This window comes from Sabethes cyaneus, chromosome 1 (assembly GCF_943734655.1).
Source record: "Sabethes cyaneus chromosome 1, idSabCyanKW18_F2, whole genome shotgun sequence".
Classification (NCBI taxonomy): Eukaryota; Metazoa; Arthropoda; class Insecta; order Diptera; family Culicidae; genus Sabethes; species Sabethes cyaneus.
This window is the reverse complement of record NC_071353.1, coordinates 9413665-9441232: the sequence shown is the minus strand read 5'-3', so window position 1 is coordinate 9441232 and position 27568 is coordinate 9413665. Positions and strand designations below refer to the sequence as shown.

General features: G+C 40.6%; 1 protein-coding gene across 1 annotated transcript in view; it reads left to right on the top strand.

Annotated features, from left to right (window-relative positions):
• The first annotated feature begins 415 nt into the window (after positions 1 to 415).
• Positions 416 to 27568, top strand: part of LOC128741253 (headcase protein) — a 157031-nt gene continuing 129878 nt past the window's right edge. Inside the window, exon 1 of the mRNA XM_053836969.1 lies at positions 416 to 3041. Coding sequence (XP_053692944.1) covers positions 2041 to 3041 — 1001 coding nt within the window. The 5' untranslated portion in view covers positions 416 to 2040. The remainder of the gene's footprint in view (positions 3042 to 27568) is intronic.

Sequence of the window (27568 nt, the reverse complement as noted above, 5' to 3'; positions counted from 1 at the left end):
GTGCCGGCTTCGAATTCGATCCGGCGTGCAGTTTTCGACTGAGAACAGCATAAAGAGAAAAAGCAAGAGAGAGAAGGAAAAACGCAATGAGTTTGCTTACCACCCAACCCGGCACGGCACCGCTATGTATACATTGACGTTTTACACCGAGTGTCGAGCGTACGTTGCCACAGCCGCACACACCGCACACCGGAGCGGAGGACACACGGCCGACACATGCAAGTGTGCGAGTGACTCATCCGTCCGTACTGCTACTGAGAGCGAGAGCGGCTCGCGTGCATGACGTTACCCTATAACTATATACACATCCCGCATCGATCGTAGTATTTTCAGTTGCGTTTTCGCTTTTTACCGAGTCAGTCAGAACATACAAACGTCGCTATAGAACGAACCACAGGCATAGTGGCAGTGGCAGTGGCACTGGCAGTGACAGAGAGACCAAACTGAAGAACGACCGCATCATAGAAGCAAAAGCAAGCACTGGACGACAGGCGTTGGGTGAGAGACGCGTGAAGCATAGAAGCTGCAGCAGCCGGCGCGCTAGTGAGAGTGTTGTGTGAGCGTGTGTTAGCGCGCGGGTTGTGACACGGAAAGCACTAGGAAGCGCAGCGAGGGGTGGCAGCCGTTTTTCCATCCCTCTTGGAACCGTTCGCCTCAAGCAGGAGGGAAACCCGTGTGCGCTTCCCGATTCCGAAATCGACAGAACAGGGAACACACACCGCACCGCAGTCAGTCAGTCGCAAGTCGACAGGCTCGGTCGAAGTTTCGCATTTGGCAGTGTGTTTTGAAGCGCTGTGCAGGAAGGAAGTGTGTTTGCTACAGGGCAAGACCGCGCGCGAGAGAACAAGACAAGGAAGAAGGTTTTATCCTCTTTGGTCAGTGTGAAGAGCCTCCATTCGAAGGGGAGAAGAGAACTACTGTGAAAGTGAAAATAGGCCTCGCGTATACGTCGTCGTTGAAGGCCGCGCGTTGTTACCTTTTTATTTCTAAAATAAAACAAAAAAGTTGAAGGAAAGAAAAAGGCCTTTTTAGCTTCAGAGCTGTGACAGACGCAGAGAGACGGTGAAGAGAGAAAGTAGCGCACAGTTTTGTTGCCGAAATATGTTGTTTATGAGAAGGAAGTTAATTATTACGTGAGTTTTCTGTTTTTCATCCCCTGAACCGGAATCCAGCGGAAAAATTTATAGACAGAACATTGCAGATTTTGCGAGCTGCAGAAGCAAAACTTGAAAGTTAAAAATAGACCCGGTTCTTTTTTTCTCGCTCTTCCGGAACGTTCGTCACTTTAGACTGCCGGAAAACTCGCAGCAGCAACAGCAGCAGCAGCAGCACCGGTGAGGAAGACGGGTAAAAACAAATGCCAAAGTCCGACACCACAGTGATAACGATTTTTCACGTTTTTCGCTTACGAGTTTTCTTTGGTGTGTTGTCGTCGTTGCTGTCGTGTTAGCTCTCAGGGATCTCCGCCGAATCAGCGATTTTTTCGCCGTTTTTCCACATCGCACGACGACGACGGTATAGTCGGCCCAAAGTGATTGCCGAGAGAGGAGAACATTAGCTGCTTTGGTAAGCGGATTTTTCCTCCGTACTGCGAAAGGTGCAGCGAGAAGTGTGAGAATCCGATGAAATAAACAAAACTAGGGCAAGTGTACTTGAACTACGAATGGGAAGTTTTTGATCCGTGTGCCGTGTTTTTGGAGCTTCCGAAACAGCAGTGTATAAGCGGCAGAGTGCAGGATGGAGAGCAGAGAGTGTCGTACAGTGTGACTGACAATAAATATCGAAAAAAAAAGCCAGGGCCACAGGGAAAGGAATCGTTTTCATATCGGTATTGAAGTGCAGCGAGATTAGAACGACAATAGGACATGAACAAGTGAACTGGTTTCGCTAGTGACTTTTCGTTTCCGTTTTTTCGAACTTATTAACTATATCTTTCCTCCTTCCCGTGAGTGAGTGTTCCACCCGAGAATCCGGGGGACCTCCAGCAAAGCTACGAAAATTGATACCTTAGCATTGCATCCATACCATCCGTTGCTCCTGATGGCGCCTCGACGGGGAACCGTGGGTCCCGGGACGAATAGCTTGGACCTGTTTGGGGCTCTCGGTGATTCGGACCATGGTTTCGAGAGTTCCCAGTCGGCCGATGGGTCTGGCAGTGAGGGAGCCCACATGACCCGCTGTTGCGTTCCTACTGGCGATTGTCTGAAGAGTTCACCCGTCGACTATGGAGCAATCAATCTGGAAGATCTTCGTGATTGCGTCCGGGTGATTTGCAACAATGAAAACTGTTCGAGTGGTCAGTACATGCACCGCGAGTGCTTCGACCATTGGGAGGAAAGTGTGCTGAACTATCTGAAATCGATAGGACGTGCTCGATCCTGGTCGGACAAGCAACGGCAGCAGAATCTCTGGACCAAGAAGGGTTACGATTTGGTGTTTAAAGCGTGCACCTGTCGCTGCGGTCGTGGTCATCTCCGCAAAGACCTGGATTGGATTCCACCCGCTTCGCTGTTCAGCTCGGCTCGACTGGACGAAGATTCCAGCAAGAAGAAGAAGAAAAAGAATCGCCAGAACCAGAAACCTAGTCTGGCGATTTCGACCAGCCCGGGCAGCCACTCGAGCAGTTCCTCCAACAGTCCCAACTCGCACGGCCCGAACCATCAGTCGCCATCGCCAGCCGCACTGTTGAATCCGCTGAAACTGGTAGACCACTTTGCTACCTCATTGATCCTAAATACGGCCGGCGTCGGCGGTTCACTGCAACAACAACAACAACAGCAGCAGCAGCAACAACAACACCAACAGCAAGCAATGGGCCGCAATCGGACCAACAGTTTGTCCTCGTCGAGCAACGGTTCGAGCACGCCACCGGCCAGCTCGGTAGCGTCGACAACGTCCGGTGCCGGCAGCGACTGCCAGAGCATTTCGCCGGTGCACAGCGGACTCGGCGGTGGAGCATCGGTCGCCGCTACGGCGGCCGCACTGGCCAAGATGCCGCTGACGCCGAAAACGAAGGTCGAAATCTACTCCGAGCGAGTCAGGTGAGTGCGGTTTTGGAATTATTAGTTTTGGCTTTTAAATTTATGGAAAATTGTGCGAGTGCGCCTGGGAAAAATCTAATAAGTTTGGGGCGGTATTTAAGGAATTGTAGAGTACTTTTCTGTAGTATTGTTGGCGGATATTTTCCGAGAGAGGTAATGAAATTTGACTTAGGGCGGAATATGTGTAAAAATTTAATGATTCGCTGATTCAAGTTCAAGACAAAACTTAAATAATGTTTTAAATATTGATGTAAACCTTCTAATTTAAGAACATATAAATTATGAATAGTAAGGAATGAATTTTCTAAGCAATACTAAACATACTAGTAATCGAAATACGTACATCAATTATATTTGTTCTAGTGGAGCTTAGTGGAAAAGATCTAACAGTTTTTCAATGAATTTTCTGCTGTTGCAGCAGAGCAAATCGAAATAGAAAAAGATTGCTGAACTTTGATAAGTTGACCGAAGTTTAGATAATAGTACGATTTTTTTTGTTGAGTTTTTTAACTTTACAACTATTATATCACTGATTTCTTATTCGTCAACCGCGATGTGATTTGTATTCTTTTTCCATGGTTCTGTTCAAAAGTCTCGATAATATTATAGAGTGACTCGTCGAAATGTTACAATTTTTATTGAATATCAAAAGCATGTAAAATTAAAAATACTGGTTTTGAATTATATTATGAAAGAGAAAAAATTGAATGGACGTTGAGCTGAAATTATAATAAAAAAATTCCACTCTATATTTGGGATCAGTTTTTGAGTGATCAAAAACCGTGCAGGATTAGAAAGCTCTTTGAACTCGGTTAAGAAGTGTCTATTAGACCCAGTTCTAAAATTATTTATACCCTATTTAGTCATATAACAGCGTAGCATGGCATGAGAACGGTATATTTCGTAGATGTGATACTAGTGACCCTCAATTCCTACTCTAATCGCTTGAAGACAAATGTTTGGGAATAACGCTAGTCCAGTTAACGCTGGAGGGAAGGAAGTGATGATATAATATTTACTTTATAGGAGGCCTTCGATTCAGCCTCCGACTTTTCCATACCAAGCAACAATGTGGGTTTCATTTCACACTTAATGATGGGTTTTATGACCAAAATTGGTCATGAAAAATGCAATAAGAGTGCAATAACATTTACGTTTGTACTTGGGATAAATACTATGGATTGGGAAAAGGGTCAGATATTCATCAGAATCCGCTTCAAGGTGGTGTTGCGGTTGTAACTTTTGAAATAATGGATGCTGAAATAATTAATCGATGAGTGTGGATGCAAATAAATACATAAAAAATCTAATGGCAACTATAATTTTTAACGAAAAAGATTAAAATCAGGTTTTTGACGTCAATCTAGCAACCATCTGAAAGTATCTCTTTGTTACTGTTAATATTTTGGCTCTTCAATTAATTCTAGCCAACTTGATCGCTAGTCATTCAATGCACATATTTCTATTATATCATATTTGGCTTCCATGGTTTGTCAGTTACAAAAAGAATAGTAGAGCAGAATTTATTGTGGTTGAAATATCAATTTTAAAATGAAGAAAAGCCCCAGTAAACCATTTGGTTTGCATATTTCGATTGCAACTGAGTTATACTAAATCATATCTGAACGAAAAAGTTATATTTCATACTGCATAAGAACATATATGTACCAAAGTGGAGGCAATATACGAGCGAAACTTTTTTAAATTATTTATAATTCTATCTTGCATTTTATACAGCGATTTTTATACCACGTAACTTAATATTCCAGAATATATGATTAAGATATAATTTAATATTGCAATCATCTGTGCTGCTTTATAATTTCCAGTCATGAGTTGTATATGAGGACACGCTCGACTCCAAAGCAATTTATTGTTCACTTTGATTTGACATACTCTAATCATTATACAATTCCAATGTGAAATTGACATGAAAACGATTTAATGTGAACTTTCTATTACGATCTTGTGTTAGCTGGGGCTCTAATCTTATTAAACGGTGTATTGATGAAAAGTTTTTATTGTTTCAACCCAACCCAGGAGATGGAAATTGTCTGTGTGGGAGCCTAGTTCATCAGTTTAACGACATCCTTCCATCAAACTCCTGCTTTGAACAAAGTGTTAGTGATATGTCGTAGAGAATTATCGACCATATTCGTTCTAATCTATCAAATTATTACGAATTTCACTTCCAAGCTGCGCTGTAATTCAATATTTGTACAGTAGGGTTTATTTCTAATTCCCGTCGTAGTAAGTAAAGCCATTCTAATTTTCATCATTTGTTGGATGTATTTAATGAAAAGTTCTTGTGCTGATTTGACACACTTAGCTTCCGATCCGTGACCTTTGAATTCACTGAAAAGCGATTATTAAAGCATATTATTGAAATTACGCAACTGACTTTATTTCTTAAATTCGTCATACCGTTTTAAAATCCGTCCATCAAAATTTTTCATCGTTCGAACTAAAAATCACAGCAATGTTTACGAAGCTAACGCGCATGCATTTGTGTAGGACGGCTTGACAAACGTTATTCTGCAAAATTTCTGCAGGTCAGGCAAGTTTTCCTGTCTGTAGAATAACGACAACGCCTTGCGTGAGTTATTTTCATTTATAAATGACGGAAATTAAAACGATTAGTCGACATTATCTTCTTCGTCGCACGAAAAAATGTAGGAAATTTGGCTGGTAGGACTTCTTTAATGATAAAAAGCATTTAAATAGATCTCAGCTCACTTTGATTGATCGCGAATGAGAGGCAACAAACTGAAATATTAGGAAATAACTAGTTTTGCACTGTGTGTCATAAAAATGCTGGTATTTTTAATAATTTGTGTTGGATAAGACGGGAATAGGCAATTACGATGAAGCAGCAACAGACCCTATTTGCAACGTTTTCAGAAAGATTCCGATCAAATTTTACTACTATATAGTGTGATGGGTAACTCGGTCCAAATATTTCAGGAAGTGATAGAGGATCACATTTGACGAAAAAAATTCTTCTATGCATATGGTCAAATCTGAATCGTTACAGAGTTCATAAACATTTTTAGTTTTCGGTTCTGTTTGCTTTAAATCTGCTCTAGTACAAAAAGTATGCTAGCTAAATCGATTCTGAGAAAATTTTGCACTGAAAATTGCCCTTGAACCTGCTACTTCAGTAACTTTTCAGAAGCAAAAGGCATTAAAATAAGTGTTTTTCGAGTCGTTTTTATCACAATTCTCCTTAAAAAAAGTTGAAGCTCTGATATCGTTCTACAATTTGTTCTTTGGCGTGAAACGGCGTTTAGTTTCGTTGAAATTTAATTTTAAACGTTTCGTTTTGTCGTACCTGAAAACGGATTACCTTCGAATGACCGAAACACAAAGGCCCGGAATACAAATGACCGAAATATCAAAAGAATAATGAACCTAATGGCCGAATTTCAAATAGCCGCAACACGAATGTCATATTCGGCCGAAAATATTCACAGTACATAGATGCCTGGTAAATGCTATCCTTACTCGCCATCACACAATGGTCAAAAACAAGCTCCTAATCCCAGGAATTAGAAGCCGCTGATTTGGAATCTTACAAGATATCTATTTCTATGTAAAAAAATGCAGGAAATCGATTGGTGGTGGTTTCATCCCGCGCAGACTTCGAGAAGTGGTCCATTTGGCCCTATTTTCCTCAAAAATCATCTTAAAACCTAATTAAACAGTATAAAAACTTGTTTGCCGCCCGTGAACTCAAATAGCTTCCAAATGTTGTCAAAATATCAGAAGAATCAAATTCCATTCATTTCATACTGTGTGAAATGCAAGAATAGTCCATTTTGCCCAATTCACGCTCTTGTACATAGATAACCTAATTAAAGCGATTAAAACTAACTCAAAGGTAAAAACGGTCTTCAAAAAAAATGTGTATTTTACCATACTGAATAACTTTGGAGAACAGTTGAAAGCAATGAATTAATTGGATGCGGAGTTATTGTGCAGAATTGATTTTCAAGTGTACTTTTCAAATAAGTCATTATATCTCGCAACTAACAAAAATCAGATAGTTACAATATTCAGCAAAGTTGCTCATTTTAGGGTGTTTTATAATTTTTCTGAAGAAAAAACATCTTTTAGACGTATTCAAAAAAAAAACAAAAGTTTGTATCACCCTGATAGATGAATATAAGATCACCTTAATAGTTTGAAAAGATGCGCTGTATTTTATTGATAAACTTTTCCAATATTCATAGTATACATTCTTCAATATTCATATTCATTCGTTATTCGAGTTTATTCCCCTGTCTTTGAATTAGTTTCAATCGCTCTAATTAGGTTTTACTATGTATTTAGGGTGATTTCGCACAGTATGGAATGGATGGGATTAGACTCTCCTGATGTTTTGACAACATTTGGAAGCTATTTGAGTTCGTTTCACGGACGGCAAATAAGTTTTTTAGGGCGAAATGGACCACTTTTCGATGTCTGCGCAGAAGGAAACCATCACCAATCGATTTCATGCATTTTTTTTTTACATTAGAATAGATATCTTGTAAGATTCCAAACCAGCGGCTTCTAATTCTTGGGATTACGAGCTCGTTTTTGCCCATTGTGCATCGCTATGGGTGTAAACGTCCTTAAGAACTTGACGCTTCTTTATCGACAGACTTTTCAGGCGGTTATTAGAGTACAGGAAAATTACGGGGCTAGTGCAAAGATCCTATTGACTCTACAGAGTGGCACCGCCAAATCGCGATTCGAACATACGATGACTGGCTTGCTAGACTAGCATCGTACCCCGAAGCTAACTGAGTGGAGTCAACTAAGGGACAATGTGGCCGGCATTTCCGACGGCGGCTAGAGCCTTCTAGATTACCGCTATAAAACTGCCCACTCTTCAGAAGGTTCTCATAACCTTTTTAAGAATCAGGTTATAAGCGCACGTTATCCTGAAAGCAGCAATAAAATTGACTATGTTTTTCACTGCTTGATAGCCATCCTCATAACTTTATGAACATTAAATTCCTCCTAAAACCATGATAAAGTTGATTGGTTTTATTAAACAAATTGAAGCTCTGGTATCATTCTACAATTCGTTCTTTGGCGTGAAAGGCTATCGCTTTTAGTTTCGTTGCAACTTCTTTCAATATTTTTAATCGTGTTAAGCGTTGAATTAGTATCTAAAAACTGCACGAATTTATACATCACGCATAGCACACTAGATCACCGTGTGCGACGGACACGGTTTAACATGTATGAAAAACAACAACAGCAACGAATTTTTTTTTATAATTCGCGGGTCGCAGTTCTTAAATTTGTAGTGTTCAGCACGTTCCACAACTTCCAGTATGACACGGGGCTGTGCCGCAACCAGCCTTATGCTTGTCTTGAGAGCATTTCCCGCAATACGCGAAATTTCATGGACAATCGCTGACGCCACTTACTGATGCTGCTCTCCTCGATGCCTCGTTGAAAACAACGTTACTTCGCCGTCGCGACGGTGCGCTATCGTAAAGGTCCCTGAATTGAAATCATTGTGTAACAAAACGAACATATCTGGATTTGGGGTTTTTTCTTGCATAAGGTAGCCAACTGGTTGCAACCCTGCTGTATTACCGTAGCTATTAGAATCAACCAAGCCATAGTGGAGAATACGTTTTGATGCTGCAGTCATTTTCAGAAACGTTCTAGAGAAACAGGAGAAGCCTGTTTTTTGTAGTTGTTTTCGCAAGCGGTGATCTAGTGTGCCATGCGTGATGTATGAATTCGTGCAGTTTTCAGATACTAATTGAACACCCAACATGACACGTTTAAAATGAAATTACAGCGAAACTATAAGATATATATGTTTCAACAAGGAACGAACTGTAGAACGGTACTAGAGTTTTGAATTAGTAGACAAAAGTAGGTGGTTTAAAGACAATTTTCAGTACAAAATTTTCTCAGCTTTCGATTTGTACTATATAGTAGGGCGGGTTTGAAGTTTGAAGTTGTCATCAGTTTTCGTGAGATATTAAGAATGACAACAACAAAATATATTTTATAGTGATGAAGTAGCTTAATATCTTCACATTCAACTGTAATTCACCAGGAATAATAGTGTTATGCAAAATAAATTCTTCATTTTTCTGATCAACTGCCGATTCGCACTTTTACCCCACTAGCAGGGCAAAAGTGCGAATACCGCGGGGCAAATCCGCGAAGCTCGAATCTATGAAATTAGCACAGCAGTAGCTAACAAAACCATATTATCTTCAATCTGCGGTATGTTTTGGTAAGGAATATTCTCAATTTGCACTTTTCCTATTTTGTGCTGCTGTGTCGCAGTCTCCGTCAAATCGAAACTTTTCCAAACGTTTGTTTTTTGTTTCATCAGCGGAAAAACATTGTTTTCCTTCGGTCAACATCAGTTTTCTGCAGATCTTCCATTTCTAGTCTCTGTAATATAGTGCCTAAAGCTGTATATAATTAGCTGTACATTTTTGCCTTGTCCATGAACCGAACTTTTGCCCCGTCCGTGAATCGCACTTTTACCCCGCTTGGCACTCTACGGGAGTTATGGAAAAGCGAAATACATTTGGTAAATTCTTTTCATCGTTTTTTCAAAACAGATATGTGAGTGATGTAAAACGCTGCTACACATTTTCAACAAGTAATATCCTCCTGTTGATATCGCATTTGCCGTATAACGAAAAATTACATCAAAACCGCCCTAAAATAACATTTGCACATAACTCAGCAACTATGCTTCGTAAACAACCAAGGTTTACGTTAGATTCAAGCTGTCAAAGCAGCCACCCATCCATGCCAATGTAGTCAATTTACTCGAAATCTGCACCGATAAATTGCATTGAATCGCACTTTTATCCCTCCTTACTCTAGTTGTTTTAAAGCAAACAGAATCGAAAACTAAAAAAGTTTCATAACTTTATAATGAATAAGATTTGACCCTGTGTGTTGAAGGATTTTTTGTGTTGAATGTGGTCTTCTATCTAAATAGACTGAAGTTACCAACTACCAAAGATATTAAATAATTAAATAATATGCAGATTACACTTAAAAATAAAGTTGGGTTATTCAAGGGCTTGCCTAAAGCTACAGTTGTAAGATCAGAAGCCAAAGACCACACGACCCAGCTTCTTCTAGCTACTACCCAAGCAACAATGTGAGTTTTATTGTACTCTTATGGTGGTCCTCAAGTCCAATTTTGGTCTTAAATGCCATCATAAGAGTGTAATAAAACCCAAATTGTTACTTGGGTAGGCTACTCAATTATACAAATTGGAGTATTTCCAGGTATGGCCACGTTGTGATGCCAGCCCAAGTAACAATTCTATAGCCACTTGGATTTATCGCAGTGTCAATTATTACCTCTGGTTTTACTATGATATTACGCAATGCCAAGAGGATACGAGTCAAAACACACTTATAGCTAGCCATAAAACCTCAACGAAACTGTTAATAAAGCAAATTTATTGTGGGTACTTATATTACCGCGATAAAACTAGTTGACTGCACCACGTCTCCTATAAGCTTAGTCTACGTAGGGCGTACCAATACAATATGGCACACCAATCAAAATGTGTGAGCATAAAAGTTAAAGCTTTACTGTCAAATCATGCTAATTGATTTGGTTTACAGCGACCATAATAAAATATCCGACAGGATAAATAATAAAGCTACAGTAGTTTCCATAGTTGTGCAACATATGCGCATTAAATTTTATCGTGCATATTGGAATGATAGGTGGATAAAATTAAAGCGCCATCGCAATTTTGTAATTTTTGAAAGCTAGTTATTTAAACAAGAAAAATATATTCAATTAACAATCTCAATTTCCAGCAAAATCATTTTAGTTGCTTCCAGTGACAGGAAAACCTATTGATAATAACTTTCTTTCTGCGGTTAAAACTTTACTGTAAACTAGAAATGATTATACTAGGAATAATCCGTTAGTTTTCTGGCCGTAGTACAAATCATTAAACGAATGTGGAAGCACAAGCGGAAAACTGATTGATTCGTAAATAACTCCACCGGAAGCCGGCTAACTTTCACCAGATTACAAATCGCACGTGTCCCATCAACTTGTCCTTGAAAATTCCACCTTCTCTAGAGGTAAATTACATTTCCTGTCAATTCGATAGCGCGCATGCAGTGTGGCTTGCGTGTAACTTGCAAAATTAGATCTCATAATTGGATTCGCTCATTTTCCTTAATTCTATCTGGTACATCCTCCATTAGTCATGCCACGGAGAAATGCCTACCGAATGATGCTGACACACAAAAATTTCACCGGAAGCCTTTCTGCCGCCCGTGACAAACCTGCTGCTGCCGTTCCTTATCGACCAGCCAGCCTGACTGACAATTACTCCGATAGGGCACACCAATCTGAGCTGATTTTCCTCTTGGCTCGTCCTTTGCCACCACGAGTGCCACCAACGGAGGCAGCAACCGAAGCCGGCAGCACACCCTTCGGAGTCATCCGCCTCGGGAGCGGGAGCGAAAGAGGACCGAAAATTTCTCCACTACTGGCTGCCGTGACTCGACGACATCGACTAGAGGGTGGTGTGCCGACGGAGTTTTCCTACCCTTGAACTTGAGATTTCGGGAATCGTTCAACCGCCCGAAGCGCGGTTGGTTGTGCCAGTTTTTCCCCGGTGCCGGCTTGTTACGGATCGTTCGCACGCGGACGAGGACGAGGACGTAAGAATCTGTGTAAATACACGGAATGATGGGTGAGATTAGATTTTCTCCTCGTTCGCTGCGTTAGTCCGTTGGAGATTTGATGACCTCGTTTTGAGACGAGGTGGAGGACGGGAAGAAAATCGAAGATATTGTGGATTTTGCGAGTCAAATAATTTTTTTCTGATGAAGGAAACATTTACGATACTCGACGTAGGATGAAAAGATTATAGCAAAACAGTCATCCTTGTGTGGAAAGTCAACTAGTTGTGGCCAGGTCATTCGGCTAACGGCTTAATTTGCCTTTGTGTCGAACAAAGCCCATCAGTATGCCGAAATTGACATTCTTGGAGGCATTCTAACCAGTCAGTCCCAAAGTTTCTTTGTTCAAACCATCCGAGGCTAGCAAAATTCATCTGCACCCATTCGGAAATTCCTTCCGTTCAACACAATGACGCTATGATGATGGGCTCCGACGGGGAAAAGTTGGCCCATTTTTTCTCTGATTTAGCACCGTTCGCACCATTCGTCCGCTCGTTACTGGGCCATCTCGAACCCTTCCCCAGAAGCTCCGAAAAGACCGAAAGTTGTTCAGACTTTTATCACTCCCAAACGACGCATGGAAAGCAGAAGCAGCACCGGTTTTTATTCACACAGACTTCGGCTCCAGAAATGAGCCTCCTGGCTTGATTGTGACTCAACTTATCGAGCGCGTCTGGAGCCGGAGCCGGCTGGGAGCGGTGGCGGAGGATACAGCCGAAAATGATAAAATTTTATCTCCTATCTCGAAGCTCGTCCATCCGGCGATTTAAGTGCGGTGGGACTCGGCGTGTCAGCGGTGCAGTGGCAAGGGGCAGCGCAACAGGCATAACACACAACACAACCGGGAGGAGTGTTGAGCTTCTCAAGGTCAGTCAATTCTCCCCATCATGAGATTGTTGTTGTTGTTGTTGGGTGTCCTGTTCGAAAGGAACGGTCGGTCGGTCGTTTCCCGGTCGGATTTGGAGTGATTTGGATGGAAATAAGTTTTCCTGTTTTATATTGGGATGTTATCGGACAGAAAGACACGGGAGAGACAGACAGAGAGGCACGGCGGCGTCGGACGGGGGTGGCTGGAAAATGTGGGTCTTTGGGGCGATTCTTTGTTTCGATAGTTTGCTGATTTCTCTTTCTGTTGTTGTTGCTGATGGTGAAGAGTAAGTATGGTAATAAAATTGGTTGTGATTCTCTACGGAAGAGCAGTAATTTCGGTGGGTTTACTGTTCGAGTGATACGTGATCGGGTCGAAAATTTGGTCAAAGGTTGCTTTATCAATGACCGAAAGTTTGTAATTAAGTCATTTCGTTGGCACAAATTTCATTTCACTATGCCTTGGGTTCTCTTTGTGATTGGCGATTTTACGTTAATTAAAAGGAAACTTCTTTTGTAGAATATTACAATAAGGTTAACAAAAGTTCGGTTTTTATAGTACTTCAAAGTTTGCAAATTGCTTGTTATGGTGCAACGTGTTTCAATCTTTTGTTTTACCAATTTTATATCTATGAACCTTTTTCTCGTATTTTTTTCCAGTGTTTCAATCTAATATTTATATGAGTTGTTACATATTGTTCAACAACTTCCTTTGATACATCTGGAAATTGTCCTCAAAATACAACGTTTTGGGATTTCAGAACTCAGGCTTCTCTCCATTTTTTCATTATTATGCCTCTAGTTTAAATAGTTGTTCATTTTATTTGTCAAATCTGACCATCCCTGCGAAGGTCTAATCAAACCACCCCACGAAAGTTCTTGCGAGATAGTTCCCTTTCATTTTCTCACTTGGCTCCTGAATGAATTTCTCAAGCTCAGGATGACTTCTCTTCGACGGTCGTGCCAAATATTCAGTTCCACTCCGTATTCTTACGTCTCATCTTCATCACTAAGTTCGCAGACTTACAGGCGGTACGTATGAAGGTTTTTTCATTCCGATCAAATTCGTCGTATTTTCAGTCGCAGAACTTACTCATTCGTTGCATCATATCTGATTCCATCGTCACACGTCGTCACTTCATTTTGTGTTGAACCTGCCACCTTGTGTTGAAGCTACCAATTCCGCTCGTGCTTTTCGTTTGGCCCTTTCAAATCTGCTGTAAGGTTTTTCGAGAGGTAGGTCACGAATTGTTGGAACCGCTTAAAACAAGCAACCAATTAAATAATAGCTCATGTAGAAATTGGTTTCTACCCTACCAGTTTTTACCAAACTTCGACGATGGCCATCTAAGTACCTACATTCGTAATCCATCCGGAAATGTAGCGAACACATAAACTTATCGCAAGCGGATCGACTCACTCCACAAAACTGTGTCCACTTTCATCCGAATCCATGCACCTTTCCGGAAGATATGAAAACTTAATGGTAATTACTTTTTGCGTCCTAAATGGACGAAACCGCACAGGATTTTACTGAACAACACGACATGTTAAAATTCTTGAAGTATGAATTTTGCCATTGAATTTTGCCATTTTCTACCAAAACTACACGTGAACAAATCATTCAGCTTCTCTAAAACTACACTCGAAAAAGTCGGCATGTCAAGTTTACGTGAAAACATAGGTAAATTTGATCCACCGTACTTTTCATGTGACCGGTTCACGTGCCATCCCAGTAAATTTTTTCAATTTTCCATTTTAACTAGAACCTGCATCCATGTATTGCAAATTGGCATCGAAAACGCGAAATACAAGGAACATGCAAACAAAATGCAAGTAAAATCCCAGCAGTGAGCTGTCATTGATTCACGTCAAATTTTTGCGAGCCGTCAAATTGCCGATTACCAAACAGCAGGCGCAGAAGAAAAGTGAGAATAATGCACAGTGACCAAAATTTAATAGTAGAAAAATTAACTTTATGAACATTTGGCGTGGCATTTATGTTTGTTTACCAAAAGCTTTCAGAGCTGCTGCGCTCATATCCAGTGATGCCAAAGTTTTAGAAAACTGAAATGAAAAATTACATCAATGTAGCAAACCATAACATTTGATGTTTTTCGGTTTTATCACATATTTGTTAAAACTATTCTGTTAAAATATAAAAACAGTATAAAAACAATTTGATTGATATTGCTTGACAAAGAAAAGTAACTGATAATAACTGTTACGGCTTACTGCAATGGTTCTATTTAGATCGCAACACTGACTGCCAGATCTTTGTAAGTTTGCCTGCAGTTGCTGTGCATTTAGTCGTTTCACTGCAAACTGCAATAAATGGCCCTAGATAGTCCCTAGATAAGTAGCGGCGCTGGTGTGTGTATTCAAAGTAAATTATCTTGCAAAGGATACTGCGCAACTAGTTGCGACGAACTAGACGTGATTTGTCCGACAAATATAACCTGCAAAAATCCAGTGATGCCAGTGTCAGTATTTGTCTAGTAGTTATGAGGTCTGTTGGCTATGGAGAGGTTTACATGATTTTTCACGTGGTTGGGACGTGTCGATTTTTTAGAGTGTAACTATCTACATTGATCCATTAACAAACAAAAGCTTCATTCGACATGCAGTTGGCGCTGCAGTAAAATGATGATATATATAGACTTAGATAATTAAAGAACATAGATACCCGCCTCTGCCGCCAGTAGATAGACTTTTTAATAATCTAAGATAAAACGTATGCAAAATTAGTTGGGAAACTATAGAGATTGTGTCGCCAAAGGCACATACAATTTTACAATAAGCTCACAACATCTAGGTTGTGGCGCTGGTGTAACGTTTATAATCCATATATACTAGTGCCACAGGTAAGTTGTTGTCAGTTTGCAAATCATTTATTCTAGAAAAGAATGATTCTAGTTGGGAGCCCACTATAGTGGTGGCGATCATCCATAAAGTCCCGAAAATTTTATTCCTGAATGGATGACTGTTCTCTGTGGGTAAACATGACTCCTTTTCCATTAACCAGTTTACATAAATCAAGATGATAAACATCAACCTGTTTCCGGCAATTGTGAGCGCAATTAACAACGCCGCTGTTAGCTGGTGTGAAGAATAGAACTCCATTTTCCCGAAAATATAACCCATTTTGCCATCAACTGCCTCAACAGGTGAAAAAGCCTTTGCAGTGCGGTGTTGCTGCTGGTGCATTGCTGCCTGCGAACCCAACGCGTCGTCCAAGGGGGGCAAAACTGCAGCCGCGCGGTGAGACCAAATTAGCATAAATTACGGCCTAATTGATGTGTGGATGTCGTTTTTGCCAGGCCGGTGCCGTAATTCTGTGCACCGGATCGGTTTCAATTAATTCGGATATTAATTGTATGGCGCGCTTCTCCACGCCGGGGTGACGCGCTGCTGTTGGCCTGCGCTGCGGTTGGCGTTTACCAAAGCGGGTTAACAATACCGGGCAGCTGCCGCAGGCAGGCAGACCTAAGGCCACTCGGCTATTAGTCACCGCAATGGGAACGACCGTGAGGGGCAATTAGTGCGCTGGTACCGATCGAGCTACCAGAGTGCCCCATTGTTTGTAACGGTCTGATGACTGCGGTCCAAGCGATAGGATCTAAGACGGGATTGATTTATGGCTAACAAGCGCGATCGGATTGAGCTGCTCGTCGCCGTTGACCCAGTTTCCGTCACGAAGGATTTAGGAAGTTGCGCGTTTGTTTCCTGATGACTTTTGGCATGCTAATTAAATGTAGCGCAGCGGGACGTTTAGCTCCAAGAATTTTTCAGAATTTGGAATTACTGGAAATGGCAACAGCATCGAATTACTTTTGCGTTGCAGAGCAGTCCTTCCGTTGCAGGAGCCGCTGACCAACGATCGGTGCAAACCTCGACCTCAAGCGTATAATTTTGACAGTTTCCTCAATTCTGTCGCACTACCAGCAGTCACGACGACGGATCGTGACACCGATCGGAGGTCACCGGCTCCGGTCGTAAACACCATGATGATGAACGAAACTGCAAATCGTTTCCACTTAGGAGTTGCTACGTCTATATACAAGCTACCACCGCACAGCACAGCAGCAGGGTCGAGTGTATGATAATGACCTAGAAAACGAGAAACCAGTTGCCAGTGCAGCAGCAGCTACCCGGTCGACGAGGCTCGCTAGTTTAGTGATCATGTTCTCGCGTGTTTTAGCGCACTCTCGACTGGTACAGTTGAGACTTCGAGAGAGATAGAGAGGCAGAACGGCTCGAATTACGTTAACCGGCAATTTATCAAAGTCGGTGTCGATTAGTGGATCGTTTTCAGAAAAAGTGTTTCATTTCACAATTCTAGATTGGACAAGAAGTGCAATGCCATGTCGATGATCTGTTGTCGGTCAAATTCGTTGGATACGCTATTGCTAAATAATCAAGTTGGTTCAAGAATAGGTGAACAAAAGCTTCATTCGACAAGTAGTTGGCGCCGCGGTAAAAATGATGATATTTTTATTTAAAACTGTCAAAACACAGAAAACTAAAATCATCAGAAGCGAATTTGAAATTTTTTTAAAAATACGCTCTTTGGAATCAATCAGATATTATGGTTGGGTTAGAAAATAACATATATACTTATTATAATTTTTATTTGCCTGCATCTTGTTTAAAACTATTAAAATTTTATTACATAATAAATACTTAACAATAAGGACATTAATTCAGCATGCTTTGGATGAAATATTGTTATAATTTTGCTTAAAACCATTAAAATTACCTTAAACAATTAAGTAGAACACTTTCATGAATATATCTGGATCTAAATTTTTCGGTCCCGCACCTATAAACATAACCATACACACCTAAACTAAATCCGGATCTCAATTTACTTGTCCTAAGTACACATTTCATTTGCAACCACCAGTGCGCTAGATAGTAAATAAGATTTCTAACCCGCTGCTGAAAATTTAATGTTCGCAGTATTCATTTTACTGAGATTTAAATAAGAAACGTTTTCATTTGTATATCCGTCCAGCGAAAAATTGTAACTGATCATCATTTTCCTAGTTCGGACAACCAAATGTAGGAGTCGCATGGGCTTCATTAGTTTTGCGTTTATTCGCCTATGAACAATAATTATTCTTTTCACATTTTGTTTTCAATGAATCGACAATTTTCCTGCGATGTAGGTACAGACGATGAGAAGTGATATGGTTGTCATAGAAGCAAACTGGCTAAGGATAGCCTAAAGTGAACTCTGAGCCTATTTGTCTTTCCTTTTTGTGATATGAATCTATGAATCGAAACCTTCCAATAAAGCTTATTGCTAGAATTTTTTTCTGTGCTCCTACGCCGAAAACATAGTGTTTTTCAGATACAACCTGATATTTTTTATTGGCATAAAGTCTTGAAATTTTCCAATTTTTTTATTATTTTTTCCGATTTTTAGATTCGAAACTACTCATTCAGAAAGTACAGAAAACGAAGAGTTAACCGTTGAGTGAACAAAAATTAAATGAAATTGCCAACTTGATCTCTTTTCCACAGTCAGATGTCGCTTCGGGTGCAAATGAGCATACACTGAAAAGAATTTGCACGTCAAAACTACGCGAAGGAACTTTTACAATACATTCGTTAGCGCTGGATGCTTTCTGTTAACGTTCGTTCAACTTCTCTGAAAAATCTTTGTTACATTACATAGCACGGATTTTGACGAATCGTCTTCTCAAATAACCACATGTGGTCGGATCGCTAGGACGATCTGCTCGTCAAAGAGCATTTGCTAATGACCGGATAATCATTATTCTACGTGGAGCTCAAAGCTACTTCAAAGAAAGTGCTCTCAAAGCAATAAGTTTACCCAACGGGTAGCAGAATGGCACTTTTTTTTGTTGATGTTCCGTACCACTCACGATTGCAAACAGTTGAAACATAATTACTATGAAGCTGACGCCGAGTCAAGCACCCATTCATTAAACTGGCTTCCAAGTTATTACTCCCGAATAAACGCTTCCCGCTCCATTATATAGGGTGACGCATTTCTGCACTCCCGTAATGAAGTTAAAGCTCTTTTTAATGAGCTTTCAGTCCTAGATACCGACTCCGACAAGGGTGAAGACGAGGAGTAGGGTACGCCCAGTGTCAAACGACCCCCCCGCACAACTCATACCGGTTGAGGCAAATAAAAACTCTAATGCACGGATGGCGAGAAAGTTTCATCGAAAAAGTGCATTCAGTCGAGCAGCAGCTGTCCAGGCAGAGTCCGCCTCTCCCGAACAATCAGAAGCTGCTCCAGCAGTATTAGATTATAGTTCATAATCTTTAACTAACAAACAAGTCCGGGAGTGTTGAGAAAAACGCGAGACGGACGCGCCAGAGGAGCGGGACAGCCATAAAAAAAACGATAATCTTTTCCCATGGACTTGCATCGCGTGTCGTCCTGGCCTGGCGAAAATATGTGGGCAATTCGGGATGCACATTTTGGTCGAGCTGGAAGTCGACGAAGAGAAGAGTAGCAAGAAAAAAAACTTGGCTCATAAAAAGTGTCTTGAAAGTTTCCCTTGTATGGGCCAGGATAAGGCGTGTTTATGTGTGCGATGTGATATAAAGTGGCACCTAGCAGCACTGTTCGGACGGACCGTTCCCCGGCCGAGGGTGAAAGGTTAACACAAATGACATCGCAATGATTGCTGATTACGACGCGACACCGTCAGCCGGGAAGGGAGGGGGCTGTCCCAGGTGGTGAAGAGATTACGGGTTGGCGGAGTCTGCCCTGCTGAACAATATGGAAATTGCGAAAGTTTTTCCTGTGTTCCCGGCCGGGGTAGAACTAATCTGCATATGGAAAGTGAATCCAAGCAACCATTTGTTTTGTGTTGTGTGCTGTGGATCGACGAAGTTCAACCGGGCTTGGGTTAATTGAAAAATTTTCCGAGTTTCATCTGCAGAATGAACCCGGCTGGCTCGTTGATGAAGTGTGGACAAAGTTCTGCTTATCGGTTGGATTTGGCTTAGACACGGTATAAATTGAATTCTTTGCCGGAAGCTACACTCATCTTATTGGGGAATAATCGTAGGACACTAGTGATGGTCGAAATAATGATTGAGGAAACGTTAACGTTTGAAGGTTTCTTCTGTACGCAGTATGTACGGTAGTCTAAACATCGTTGTATGTTACTGACTCGAAACGAAAATTTAAATTGCATATGATGCAGAACGAGTTTTCCGGATAAACAATTTTTGATTAGAGAGTTTGGAGGTTGAAGTAATTTGAACTATGTCCAGGACAGATTCGAATCGTTCCTGCAATTTGCGTATAATAAATTCGGCTACGATTCCAACCAACATTTACATTCCTCAGCATGCTTTTGCAAACCATTGCATTCCGCGGTGCAACCTGACGACGACCGTCGTCACCGAGTGTGGCCAACGCCGTTGCGGTTCGTGCTTCCACACCGCTGCTCCTGTGGGTAGATAGCGGGACTAACTTTTGGCCGGATGTAATGTCGTGGGGAAACGAAAACAAACATATAAACTTTCTGACTGTTTTTCTCCGCACCGGGAGTGGAGGACGCGAGACTTATTTGTTCGCGACAACACGACAACGAGCCGGTCGGTGTCGTGGTGTGTGGCGACATGTTTTATCAAATATAAAATTTCTTCTATTTACGGCGAATCTTGATTGGGTCCCGAGTAAAGGAAGGGAAAACTTTTCCTCCCTCTGCTCTGTGCGGTGTCTGGTTCGAGTTGCTATTTTTCGCTGAGTTTCCGCGGGCAATGTTTGATTGGACGGGCGCCGCTATTGATTCCGGCTGTCGAAATCGACTGATTGTCATGCTGCTTGTATCGGCGGATTCTTCTGCTGCTAACATTCCTGTGCCATCCCTTACCGACCACCAAAATTGAAATTCTTGTCAACACCTTCCGTGGCAGTAGGCAACAGCCTTCACCGGACGGAAGCAGACTGAATCAAAAATTTTGTTTCATGATTGAAGAGAAACCAAAATTTAGTTTATCAAAATTGTTCGATGCTAGCAGCAATGATTGGCAAAACGTGTTTCATTACTGTCTTCCAGATTAAAATAGAATATATACGTGATTGCAGCGAGTGCATCCAACTTAACCAACCGGCGGAGCATGACGGCGAAGCTGGCTCCAGACACAAGAGAGATATCTAGAGTAAGACACGAGCACTGGACGGACGGATGGACAGACGGAGTCGGCGATTGACCAGGAGTCTCCAGCGTACGGCCGGGTCTGGCCGGTATGCCTGTGTGGCCTTGATTTTATGCTCGTCTCGCGATCACCATCGTCTGTATCGTATACCTAACAGACGTGATGCAGTTTTACACTGCAGCGGGGAAGGAAGCATGGCACTCTGCAATTGAATTTTAAATTAGTACTTTCAGCAACATATGCGAGGGGTTTGCCATGTCGAATGATAGCCACGCTAGTAGGCCGCTGGTTTTTGATATACCAACTAACGAACATAAAGGTTGCAAGGATGGCAGGTACTGGTAAAGATTTGTTAGTTTACTGGCTGCAACATAGACCAATTCAGTAATTAGTGTTTAGTTTCTGTCGAGATTGATTTATAATTGTCTAAAAGCAAGAGGTAATAAAAGGTGTCTTCGGAAAAATTTCATCGTTTGCAAAAAGCAAAGGTATTTACTATTTGTGAAGCAGGATAGATTTTTTGAAGAGAGCAATAAACAGACAATACCTTGCACAGATACAGACACTCCATATGGCTATTATCATGAGTTGTCGAACAACATTAGAAAAGTGCGCACAAGCCAAATGTCAAACAGAACGAGTGACTGACAGTTCATTTTCCTATGCTGCTTCAGCAAAAACTAACTCTCATTCGCAGAGTTGCCACATGTTCATCTGTACTGGAAGGTAAAAAAACCTTTTCCATCTGTACTTTTGCTTTCAAAAATCTGTACCAAAATCTGTACCACAAAGTTTGTTTGTTACATAGGAAAACCTGGTTTATTTACTTTAAAAAATATAAAAGTCGCAAATTACTGATTTCTATGATGATATTTGTACATTTGTACATTGCTAACCTTAAAGACAGACACACGTTTTGTTTTGTTTGCGTTCATGTCAAGAGGTGCTCCTCTATTGATTTCCAGTAACAAAACTGAAAGAAAAAAAATAGTTTTTGACACCCAAAACATCTGTACCCATCTGTACTTTATGACAAAAATCTGTAATCTGTACCGTACAGAATCTGTACCAAAAAAATCGGAAAAATCTTTACTTCTATAGATAAATCTGTACATGTGGCAACACTGCTCACTCGTTCTGTTTGACATTTGGCTTATTCGTCCTTTTCAAATGTTGGTCGACAGTTCACAAGAGATCGAATATCTCGCGTCACTTTTGATTTCGTCCAATGTAACAATTCCACCATATTGAGAAGAACGAGATCGAAGTTTTTCGAATTGAACTTTGAATTGTTTCAAAATGAAATAATTTTCAGTCATTCACTCAACGTGGTTGATGAATAATAACATTCAATATTTAACGGAGATTTTAAAAATCTAATTAAAATTAAGCAGTTTTGGTTAATTATGGAAAAAGTTACATTGGACTGTTTACCATCTCATGCTGTACTTTGGACGTTTTTATTTTTCCAGGCTATTGCACATAAATTAAGCGAGATCACCGTAAAGTACGTGCGTTGCCGTGCTACGCTATTTTCGAGGCTATTTTTTAATATTAGGCCGCTTGTTTCACTTGAAATGCATAAATAATGCGAAAAAAAACTTTCACTTGCTAAACGTCCAATGTACAGATTGGGTTTGTTTTGATTTTTTTGCACTTTGGACATCAGATGAGAACGACCGAAGTAACAGTCAGTCATCCGTAATTCGAATGTGCACATTGGACATTTTGATAATGCTAATTTTTTAACCTCAAAATAATTCTATTTGGGCAGGTGTTTTTGTATAACATAGAGTTTAAAAAGAGCAATAATTTGTTGTGATAAACCAGATTTGTTTACATTTGTTACATTGGACGAAATGAAAAGTGACGCGAGATTTGTGTTTACATAATTTTAACGAATTCTCGCGTCACTTTTCATTTCGTCCAATGTAACAAATGTAAACAAATCCGGTTTATCATAACAAATTATTGCTCTTTTTAAACTCTATGTTATACAAAAATACCTGCTCAAATAGAATTAGTTTTAGGTTAAAAAATTAGCATTATCAAAATGTCCAATGTGCACATTCGAATTACGGATGACTGACTGTTACTTCGGTCGTTCTCATCTGATGTCCAAAGTGCTAAAAAAATCAAAACAAACCCAATCTGTACATTGGACGTTTAGCAAGTGAAAGTGTTTTTTCGCATTATTTATGCATTTTAAGTGAAACAAGCGGCCTAATATTAAAAAATAGCCTCGAAAATAGCGTAGCACGGCAACGCACGTACTTTACGGTGGAAAAATAAAAACGTCCAAAGTACAGCATGAGATGGTAAACAGTCCAATGTAACTTTTTCCATAATTAACCAAAACTGCTTAGTTTTAATTAGATTTTTAAAATCTCCATTAAATATTGAATGTTATTATTCATCAACCACGTTGAGTGAATGACTGAAAATTATTTCATTTTGAAACAATTTAAAGTTCAATTCGAAGAACTTCGATCTCGTTTTTCTCAATATGGTGGAATTGTTACATTGGACGAAATCAAAAGTGACGCGAGAATTCGTACCGAAGCAAACTGCTATCAACATACTCCAGAACGAATCGACAACTAGGGGCGCAGCTGTACACTTACGCTTGGATTCTTCTTTGCACATTAAGTTCAGTATCTTCTTTCCCCGATGCGATGGCAACTTTGGCCTTTTTCGAAAGAACGTTGTAAAAGGACGATTCATACGGGAACGGAACATGGTATTTCTGCAGTAGCAAACGTAAATTTGGCTGCGTTATGATCGGTTTTTTTGTCCGAAACAAGACGTTTTCTGTTAGTTGAATGAAAATAATATTATCAATGTCCTGTTTTTTTGTCGGAAGATTTGACCACTGCCATTATTTTGATCTATTGTGGTAATCAATCAATGACCTGTTATTGAGATTTCAACTGCAGCTCGACTAAAACTAAGTGCTCAATGATTTGCTGAGCCAGGTTAATTTATGAATTCGCTAGAAGTTTCAGGTAAGCCCAACCGATTCGTAAGTAAAAATATTTAAGAATGTGTGATTCTATACACTCTTAACGTAATTCAGTGAAATTTTCAGCTTGTCCGTTGACTCAACGGCGTTGATTCCGGATGCTTTTTGTCTTTGGAAAATTCCGCTTAGTTCCAAAACTATCGTTTAACGAGAGTCTTAGAATCATCTCAAAGCTTGAGCCAACAAACATTTACATTCTAACATAAAATGAACCCAGGCCGAAAAAAATCAACAACCCTTGCTTCTAAATAGCCGCTCAAATCCACCGACCCCGAGACTTGGTCCTTCTTCGCTTCGTTCATGAAATTTTAAAGCCATAACAAAAGCGAATGGGTCGCGATCCTCGCGATTAGCATCGGTCGCCCAGCAGTGGCTGTAATTGTACCCCGATATGGCATATGAAAACGATAATCACATATCTTTAGCCGAGAACGCGGCCGCTTTTGTCCCTCTCGCGGGGCGCGGCGGTGGTGGATTTCACTGGAACAAAAAAAAAAGGAATCGCGGCTCACCATCGAAAAATCGGTGAACCAGTAAATCATGTTTTTTTTCTTTCTTTCTTTGTTATTCCGTCTGCGCATTTTGCGGTAGTTTGTCATTCTTTCTTGCAGCATCCTTGCTTTTGCTATTAGAAGTGATTAATTCCCGGTAGTAGGACTATAGCGCTTTCAATCAGTCTGATCGCAGCGGATTCTATTGTGTTTCCATTGTTTGCCGCACACTGAGTTAACGCGTGCTAATTGTTTTCCGCCTCCTCGAATTGACAATATAAGAAGAGGACCGGCAATCGGTTTTTAATCAATTACCAGCAGTGAGGGATACACGCCTTAGAAATTTTCTATTACTTTCATGTCACCAATTGCGTTTTAAAGGGGACCAAACATAAGATTGATCAACACTTGCTCTCGATAAACCCATGCCGGGCGGATTAACTGATTTGCATATTTATTGGATTTTTTTTGTTCTCTAAAAATTTCCCGGAAATGAAAATAACTTTTCAATAAACATTAACTACCGAAAACTGACAGATTACCGCCCGCCTCTTGGCGGGTGCAATGTAGAAAGCCTGGGGCGATTGACACCTTCAAACAAAGAACTTCGCGCCCCTCGCGGAGCGGCGAATTTCGGACGGCTTTATGCCGGCTGCTGGCTCGCATGCTGGGCACAAAGGCTGAGGGCTGCCGAACTGGTTTACCTCCGCGAGCTCACTTGCGCCAAAACAAGCCGGTTTCGATGACCTTTGAGATGTGCTGGGCTAGAAATTAGATCGATCTGCGGGTGCCGATAAAATAAAGGTGCGAAACAGAGTCTGAGCGCAAGCGTTTAAACTAATTGCGGTCTGTTTTTGGGGGAGAAAATTCGAACACGTGCATGGAGATAAAGGACCTCACGTAATAGAATAGTCGTTCATCATAACCATCGTTTTTGCGGTGAATAGCGTCTGCCTTAGTATCGAGAAACATATTATATTAACAATAGTGATCATTCTTCTAGCGCCATAGTGGCACAAAAGGTTACCAATGTACAATGTAGGATCAGAGTATCAATATTAGAAAGTCATTGCAGAGATACCAGCCGAAAACGTTTTGCTTTGTGTAAAAGTTTTGCGATCAGGTAGGATCAAAAAAACAAACGTGGTCCTAAGCTGCTTCCGTGAGGAACTCCGGGCTTACTTTAATTCGCTCCAAACTCAGATTGTTGGTGAATTCGTTCAATTATCGAATTCCTGATCTCTGTCGTCTAATTGGCCTGGATCACACTCATCATAAAGCAAGCAACAATCAAACAAAGGAGTCAGAGTTCCACTGTCAAATCCTTAAATCTCAAACAATTCATTGACAATCGCGTAGCTTCTGCATACCACAAGAACTTCCCACGGCCACAATGCAAAACTAGACTGTTTAATGGCGCCTGTTTATTCGAAGCATAATGGTCACTTGGTGCTGAACGTTCTTATTATTTATGGTGACCGTGCGTGACAATGTTGCACTCTCCTAATGGTTAGCGGACGATTGTCTCGTCTGGTTACAAAGTGAAACAATTAGTCGCGAATTGGTTAGATCGAGCTGCACTGCTGCAGGCCGTGAGTTGCGTGTTGGTGATGGAGGCGACCAGACGATGATGACTTAGAGGTCTCTTAGCGGCTTTGGAATGTGGGTTTATAGCGCTGCGCGCTAACCTTCTCATAGAGGAAAAAATATTTTAAAAAAGAAAAAAAAACTAATGGTTAGTGACAAAGCGCCAGCTGTTTGCATGTTTGCGGCCGAGCGGGTTGTAATAAATTTTAATGGTTAGTCGTTTTGCGTGCCATTGTTGTGCTCCGATGATTAACATCTCCGGAGAAGACTAAATTTTGTAAAACGCTTGCAGCGTAACGTTTTTTGCCTTTCTACTATATAGGGTAAGGAACGAGTTAAGCAGTGTTACCTATTTTAATCAGTTGAACATAAATGATCCGAAAATGCACTTTTTTATTCATATTTTCAAAATCTTTTGATAGGATCATCTTCACAAATCACTTAACCATACATTTGGTTCACACAAACACAATTTACTGGGTTTCCGACAAGAAATATGATGAATTAAAAATTGTTGTCCAAAAACGTACATTTTTCAGCTGCTCTTCAGCAATCGCCACCTCGCTACTAACGAATTCATCAAATTTTCAGCACTGATTACAACCACTCTGAAAGTCAAGCACTCAATTGTCACATACCATATTATTCAGTCTCTTTTTTTCTATTATCTAAGGCTTTGTCACTAGCCGAAAGTTTTATTATTTTCTAACAAAACTGAAAACAAATTCTGAATTGATGGAACCTGTTCACCAGTAGCAGCAGCTGCAGCACAACTGATGAACTATCGTGTTGCCAAGATACTGTTTCGGTTCTGGAAATAAGAATTTTAAAGTTTGAAATTAACTGAAACCTCCTATGGTGAAAACGTGGTTCAATACTTTTAAGAGAAATGTATGTTCATAATTAATTTTTCTTTATTAAAAACAACACAAAAGACAGCTTTTTCAATAATTTTCGAAGATTTTCTCAGTGATTTAATGAAGCAACGATGTGTTTCAATGTTATTTGCTTTGACAACACTGTTCTAAAGTTAGATCGTGTGCACTTCTATGTTTGCCTCTTTTGTTCTCCCACCATCCTTATGAACAGCGAGTGAGACGTCAAACTCGCAGTTTCCCATAGGAACACCAGAGAATAAAAGAGACGACGAATACCGTTTGCCGAACGGTGCGGTGAGTGTATGCCCCGATAAACAATTTAGACAGATGGCATTTTACGCATATGCCGATACGCTATGCCGATTACGCATCAGATGCCGATTAGTAGGTCGCGGATAGGAACGCGAACTTACTGAATAGGGGGAAAAGTTCGAGGGATTTTTTAACGGGACGTAAAAAAATTCAGATTTCAGGATTGCTGAAAACAGCACCCTGCGGGTGAAAATGGGTTCGGTGTGTTCAAAATTAGTTCCACCGCTCCAACTTTTAAAGCGAAAAATCAAAAGTTTAGCTCAACAATAGTGTCTTCCAACGGTAACAGCTTGAAGAACTAAAGATAGCAAGAAGATTGGTATGCTGATATCCCCCACTTAGTCAACCCATCGCTTGTAATAAGGTAATACAATCAGTGACCCGCTTAGACTGCTTAAAACTAGTTCTTTACCCTAAATATATAGTATAAAGGTATAGAAATCACTTGGAAAACCGGAAATGGAAAGAAGGTCCTGCGGGCCGAATGTTATATACCATTCGACTCAGTTT